Here is a 7,235-nt window from a genome sequence, read left to right as displayed (position 1 = left end):
TCATTAGTGGAATCAACAGAACTACTAGAAGCAACAATATTGGATTTAGCATGATTATTGTTACTACTAGAAGAAGAATATTTCTTACTCTTGTTGCTAGATTTTACCTATGGCATGTAAGTAGACAAGAGTAAACGCTTGGCAATGTAAGAATAACTTTTCTTACAAAGATCATCATTGATTGCTTTTAAGAGCCCATGCTCTTGCTCTAGATTGAGATTTTCCAAGCGTAGCTTCTCATGAGTCTTTAAAAGCTCTCAATGATCTTCTAAGATAATTTCATGAGCTAACTTAAGAGTGTCTAGTTCCTTAGTTAGACGCTCAATCTCCTTCTTATCATCGTCATTCATTTTATCTTGATTGGCATGATCAATAGCAATTTCATCATAGTTTTCAATACTAGATTGTCAACAAGTAAATCATCATCACCTAGCAAGTCATCTTCATCACTATTGAAATCAACATACTCGGGGTGTGATACCTTTGGGCCTTTAGCCATGAAGCTTCTTCCAATTCCTTCATTTGGTGAGTCAAATATGTCATAGGAGTTGGTTGACACAAGTGCTAGACTGGCAACACCTTCATCTTGAGTACATTCGGAATCGGAGTGATAACTTCTCTCGGAGTGGTGGTCGGAGTCGGAACCGGATACCCATTTACCAACATGAGCTTGATGTCTTCGTTTTGTATAGCTCCTTGATGACTTGTCCTTTCTTTCTGAATCCTTGCTTCTGCGAGAGGTTCTTCGTTCCTAACGATCATCTCTACTCCTTCTCTCCCTTGGAGGTGATTCTTTTCTTTTGCTTCTCCCATTAGGTGAGTCTTCTCTTCTTTTCTAGGGAGCCGTACACTCATTGGAGTAGTGTCCGGGTCTTTCACAATTGTAGCAATTACGTTCACGACTAGAAGATCTTTTGTCATTGTAGGACCTTCACTTGGAACTTCTTTCTTTGCTTCTACTCTTGTAGAACTTGTTGAAGTTCTTCACCATTAAGCTCAAGTCCTCATTGAAGACTTTTTTCTCACTTGATGATGTAGGAGCATCACATGAAGCTTTGTAAGCACCACTAGACTTGTTGTGAAGCTCTTCTTTATCCTTGAGTGACATATCATGAGGAATAATTCTACCAATGACTTTCGTTGGCTTGAGATCTTTGTAATTGGGCATCATTTGAATCAATGTGCACACGGTGTCATATTTTCCATCCAAGGCTCTTAGGATCTTCTTGATGATGAACCTGTTGGTCATCTCTTCACTTCCTAAGCCGGCAATCTCAGTTGTGATGAGAGCAAGCCTAGAGTACATTTCAGCGACACCTTCACCAGTCTTCATTTTAAACTTGTCAAGTTGACTTTGAAGCACATCCAATTTGGATTCCTTGACGGAGTCGGTACCTTCGTGCATATATCTACTCCTACTATCCGAGTTGATTGAATAGTACAGTTTATTTTCATCCCACCATTTCAACCGTATTATTTTGCTGGTTTTTTTCTCTCTCCCCTTCCACCTCTTGCACGCAGGAAAAAACCCGTATCACCACCCATGAAAAGAACATACAACGCCGCTACCCTCGATCCCTTCGACCGCGCTCCCCTCGATCGCCTCCGACGTACAATCTCGCCACCACCGCCAAGCCGAGGTACGGGATCGCGTCCATCATGTTCCTTCCCTGGGCGCCCCTCCCTGGATCCACCCCTCGTGATGCGGCCGCTCTATCTCTCCCTCTTACCGCGATGCGGCACTGCTCCCATCTACCACTCCACTGCCGCTGCCTCCCTCCCCTGGCTTCCCCTATCTCCCGCTTAGCCACCTCCACCCCCACCCTTCCTCTCCATTGCCGGATCTGGTTACAGATTGTCAAGGTTAGGCGACGGAGCTCCATGTCCATGGCGCATGCGTTCTCATCAAGGAAGCGGCTCCCGGATCTTGATCGCACAGCCGTGACGGAGGGGATTGAGGTGGCCGCCGCCGCTGAAGACCAAGCCCCCACCTTGTCCAGAATCACTTCCATTGTCATGTTCCACCAAGGAAGGAGGAGGCGGCTCAAAGTCTCCCTCACTGCCGGCTCCAGATGCAGCTGTCGCCATGGGTGAGCGCCTCATACACGACTAGTTTTGATGGATTCGTGGCCAGACGCACGTGTAGTGACAAAGGAGTCGGACATGACGAGGCTCAGGTGGCGTCTCGATCCCAAAGCCAAGTATGTTTTGTTTCCCTCTCAGATCTCACCCTGGATCAACCAATAGCTAGAGATCTGAATGAGTATAGGTTCATTTATGTTAATAAGGTCTTCAAATCATATTTAGGAACAGAGGGAGTAGTTCAGTAGAGAAAAATACCACGTCACTTGTAATGGAATTTCACGTGTCAAACATATATGTGTGCTGACTACATGCCCCTGCAAGTGTTGATTCTCATGTCAGTTTAGTAATTGTAGTTATATCCCAGGTTCATTTACATCTGCAGACTACATGCAGTTGCTTGTTCATAAACTATGTTTAGGCATTTGTTTGTTTTCCTCCAGCTGTGCACTAAATTAGTACTATCTCCAAGTACACAAACTTGAAAACTTTCTAAGATTCGTACACACCTTCAAGTACAGATGCTTAATTTTTTCTCTAGAATTTCTATACATTTTAAGTGCATGAGCCGCCCATATATTCATTAGAAAATGATGGAGGTGACCCTATTTAAAATGAATTTTTGGATTTGTTTTCAGAGTAAAGATCAGAAAGCCGACAACTTTTCTATTATGTTTCAGGAGAAATTTGGATCTTTTTAGACAGTAATTGCAACCATCCGTCTGAATGAGTATAAAAACAATGCTATGAGGTAATGCAATCATGAGGGTGCCTCTTTTCACATTATGCGAACATATGGGCTACTCGAGGCTTTATGTTGTTTTTCAATCTAAGGCACATGAAACTTTACGGTCGTTATTTTACATACAAATATCATTGCTTCCTCCAATTTCAATTGATTTTCATTTCTTGATTCATGTGTGTATAGGACAAAGAGGAGATAAAAGGAGTATTGGAAACTTAAAACCAGCCCCCCAAAACCACTCTGCCTGGAGAAAGAAGACAATATTTGGCATGATCTGTTTCATCTACAATAGGTAATTTGGTATTTTATTGTGGACACACTATATTTTCATGTAAAAATAATCTAGAGGCTTGTTCTGTGAGGCATATATCAAGCAAGCTTCTGATGGAGAAGAAAGAAGCAATTCTTCTCTTCAATTCAGACAATTGATTTGTTAAGTTGTTTTCAGTTTGTGGTGTCAAAATGAGAACTTGGAGGATCAAGACCTTTGAACTAAAACCAAAATTAAGATATGCCACGACACCAGGACACATAGAGTAGCTAACTAGATGTATGGTATTTCCAGAAAAGAACAATAGAATAAAATAGGACACCAGAAAAATCCAGTAGGGAACCTGAAGCATCGCATTCCCGTTCTCTTTGGTAACGATTTTTTTATTTAGTAATCCTGCACCTCAAAGTTCGTAATGCAGTAATGCATCCTTGAAATCAGTTTGTTCTCCACCATTGAGTATCATACATGATGCATCAACGGGTTAATTAGGTAAAAATTGCCCGCACTAAAACCTGTATGACAAGCAGACTGCCATATTTATTCAGTGCAACTCATCCCGCTTCAGCAACGAAGTTTCAAGGGGCCATGAGAGCGGAGGTAGCCAAGTCGTTGTCGCATTAAGGCAGAGTGAGGATGTAATTATCTCATTAGCGTTTAAGTGCTGGTTCGATAAACAACCTTTGATCCGTGTGGTTTGTTATATATCTACTGATCCATGAAGAAAGTTTTCACTGGATACTTGTCACATGTTTCATTTACAATTATCTTTTGATTAATACTTTATCTACGCAAGTTTTTTTACCTAATTGTTGCATTCTTCATAGGTTTATAGGGGTATTTTGTAACCTGGAGCAATCAGACACACTTTCTATCCGAAATGAAATCTGAACATCTGTTTGGTTTTAATATGTAAACTAATGTACCTACTTAGAGTGATCTTTTAACTCAATGAAAATTACAGAAATATGCTTGGTAAAGGCCTCATATCACTTGGCATCAAAGCGCTCAGGCTGCTTGAAAAGCAACATGATTCATCCTCAAGGTACATAAGATCCAAAATACTAATTGATTTTTTTCGGTATAATCATGATTCAGAAGAAAGGAGCACTAGCTCTTTCATTATCTATAGAAAACAGTACAAATTGTTCCTTTGTCCTGCTTATTTCTACTGTGTTAAATAATCATAGGCAATATTATGCTGCTAAATGTAGGGTTTCATGATAACTTTTGACCTGTGTTGTAGGTAGATTACACCTATTTTTGTATTGCTTTGTTTTTAAGTAAAATTGAGCTGGGCGTGTGCTCTGTTCAAACAATAAACAAAATAGAGTATCCTCATGTTGTAAATATACCTCAGTTTTTTTCAATGGACAAAACACATCTCAGGTTAGTGACATGCTCTGTACACTACATCTCTATTGAACTATGTGCAGTTTTCAGCTTGATGTCTTTGATTTAACGTCATTATTCTAGGACTGGAAAATTTAGCATTAGACATATTGATTCAGTAATGCAATTAATGCATCGTAAAAACTAGGAATAATTTGGCTGTGTCGTCCTCGATATGTTATGACACAAACATGTTGATCATTTTCACGATTGCAGACACATTATAAGCTTCATCATCTCACTGGTCTCTAGATCAAGGTATGCTCTTAACAAAATAAATTTATCATATTATGTATTCATAAATTTTCTCACACAAATTTATTCAGATATAAAATCGACTGTACACTGAATAATTTTGTAGGAAGAGATATTTTGAGAAGAAAATAAGTGCCTTAGAAGAAAAGAAAATGTAATTTCCCATTGCATGTATTGATTAGATTACTGAATTCTTTCCCTAGAGAAGAAATAATTTAACTCAGTCATTTCTATCCTTTCTTTTGGGTTTAATCTTCATAAAAGTGGCTGAGTTTTGACGTTGGCTCGCCAAGCCTATCAAGCTTGTCCAACATTATCTGAGATAGTTTGGGCATATTCAACACAGGCCTCCTGAAGCTCTCGTGCATAGCGGATGGCTAAAGCGTGCTGATACTGTCAAGAGAGGTTGGGGTAGACCGAACTTGACATGGGAGGAGTGCGTAAAGAGTGATATGAAGAACTGGTTTTCCCAATTTTCCTTCCACCATTTTGTAACCCTTTGCAGAACCGTCTGGGGAGGTTTCTTAACATTGTCTACTCATCTGATGGGAAATAGGTATCTGTTATCTATCATGTGGTTATGGAACTGATACAGATGTACCCTTCTTTGCCTGGGAGTTATGTGTGGTTCAGTTTGCAGAATCTTGTTTAGTTTTACATTTATCTTGCATGCTCAATTTTTAAGCATATAACCAGTTTGTAGGTCCTAATATTTGATATGTGGACGTGACCAATCGGGGCATGGAGATTATGGCGAGGCATGGTGCTATGGTGGCGGCGGTGAAGGTATCCTCATTGAAGGCGGTGTCGACGGATGGCTGTCGATGAAAGCGGCATGGGGATGGGGGAGGTGGAGTGTCGAGGGATGGAGGCAGAGAACGGCAGCCAGGGAGGCTGGGTGGTAGTGAGATTGGACTAGCTAGGAGTGTGGGCAAGATTTCCTTTCCAGGATGGCCGAGGGTTTCTTGGTGTGCATGTGTGTGTGTGTGCATGTGTGTGTTCACACAGATACTCCACCAAATACCGTGCATGGTTATCTGAAATTATAAACAATAGTTAACATCCAAGTGGTACAGGTAAGAACCTTCTTTTTAATTTATCAGGTGGCGTCAATAGACCATAAACTTTTCATTTATAGTGCTAAAGATATGTCAATACATGTTCTTACATTTAGGCTCCTAAACTTGTTGAATGAGTTCTATATACAAGATTCAAGTCGTCCTTCTATAAATTAAGACTGCCGTTGCTAATCTTTGTTGCATTGCTATTGATGAGTCTATAATTGTCAACCTCGACAGTAACAACACTATCGTTTTATCTCTCAATGTGAGCAAGCAAGATTTATTTCAGATCTTTATTTTATTGGATTATTTTTATATAGAGAAGTTGATGCTCGATCTTGTTATTCATTTCCCGGGATCATTTCTTAGTCTACTGCATCATTAACAAGAGCTTGAGGATTGCTTCGAGGATTCTGCGGATTTCTCCCATAACCTCTTGTAGTGACACAATGCTATGATCTTCAACCATAAAAATGAAACCGTCAGCGTTGATGGCCTGCTCATATGATCTCACAGGTACCAAAATGCAGCTTAAATCTCTTTTTAAGAATTGGTTCATGATGTTCTTACATTTAGCTACTCATGTATAGATTTTAGGTTTACTTTTTTTCTCCTTGTAAAATTCTTTTTGTTTGCTCACCTTGTAATCAACTCTGTGATTTTATGATTTAGAAATCAGTCCAGGTGCCTATAAATGAATTTAGTTTAACTCTATAATTAACCCTTAAGAATAATATATAATTGCTCTAGTTGCACTCATCCCTTATTCAGAGCTTCACCAATGGTGATAGCGTTGTGTCAAGGAGAAGGTGGAGAGGGAGAAAGAGAAAGGGAGAATGGAAGCCAAGTGATAGACAAAGGGAGTGAAAGATAGAAGACAAGCAATAACTTGTGTTCTCTTACTAACGCTTTATTTATTGAGGACCTGTACCAATGCACAGTTATTTGTCGTTGTATGATGGAAACATTTGGCGACTCAAACAGACAAAAAATAAACAAATTTTATGTCCTTTTGGGTCACTGTGTTGTAGTTTAGCGTGGTATGTGTGACACTCGGCTAATGGAGCTGCTCATCGGCCATCGTACAGTGGTTGTGCAAATAAGTTATGTAAAACATGGGTCAGGTACCCGGCGTTTTGTATTCATGATTTTTTCTGGACTCGGATCGTGTTGAGATGAATGAATAAAAGACAACCTATTTCAACTAAAAAAACATTTTGTTGGTTGGCAATAACATTATTATGTTTGATAGTATGACGTGTGTTTGCTGATTGTCAAGAAAAAGATGCATGTTGGGTGAGAGGGCATTGTTCTTAGTTATTTTAGCTATGTGAACAACATCTTAATTTTCTCCAAAATCCCATGGCAATGCACGGGCATTCTACTAGTCAATCAAAGTATCCTAAATTTCCTTTGCATTCTCAAGACG

The 7,235-nt window shown here is 39.7% G+C and overlaps 1 protein-coding gene across 18 annotated transcripts; it reads left to right on the top strand.

The window, feature by feature from the left end:
• Window positions 1-1,513: 1,513 nt before the first annotated feature.
• Window positions 1,514-6,965, top strand: LOC109757716 (uncharacterized). 18 transcript variants are annotated; one of them, XM_073506001.1, is made up of 7 exons: window positions 1,521-2,090; window positions 2,763-2,833; window positions 3,011-3,119; window positions 4,063-4,143; window positions 4,707-4,748; window positions 4,852-4,899; window positions 5,092-6,965. In XM_073506001.1, the coding sequence occupies exons 3-7, from the start codon at window positions 3,097-3,099 to the stop codon at window positions 5,333-5,335; spliced, it is 438 nt and encodes a 145-aa protein (XP_073362102.1). In that variant the 5' UTR covers window positions 1,521-2,090; window positions 2,763-2,833; window positions 3,011-3,096; the 3' UTR covers window positions 5,336-6,965. The 18 variants fall into 18 exon arrangements, 8 of the variants coding, with proteins under 8 accessions (XP_073362097.1, XP_073362102.1, XP_073362101.1 ...); XM_073506000.1 differs by having other exon boundaries at window positions 1,521-2,177; XM_073505997.1 differs by having other exon boundaries at window positions 1,521-2,201.
• The last annotated feature ends 270 nt before the right edge of the window (window positions 6,966-7,235 follow it).

Source organism: Aegilops tauschii, chromosome 7 (genome assembly GCF_002575655.3).
Source record: "Aegilops tauschii subsp. strangulata cultivar AL8/78 chromosome 7, Aet v6.0, whole genome shotgun sequence".
In the NCBI taxonomy this organism is placed as follows: Eukaryota; Viridiplantae; Streptophyta; class Magnoliopsida; order Poales; family Poaceae; genus Aegilops; species Aegilops tauschii.
Note: the sequence above shows the minus strand (reverse complement) of the source record. Positions and strands in the feature narration are given on the sequence as shown.

Bases quoted from the DNA above. Each gene is read 5' to 3' on its own strand.
- LOC109757716 (XM_073505995.1), top strand. From the start codon at position 1,544: ATGAAAAGAACATACAACGCCGCTACCCTCGATCCCTTCGACCGCGCT. The intron at 4,144-4,706 runs GTACATAAGATC...TCACGATTGCAG, and splicing joins CAACATGATTCATCCTCAAG to ACACATTATAAGCTTCATCA. The intron at 4,749-4,851 runs GTATGCTCTTAA...ATAATTTTGTAG, and splicing joins TCACTGGTCTCTAGATCAAG to GAAGAGATATTTTGAGAAGA.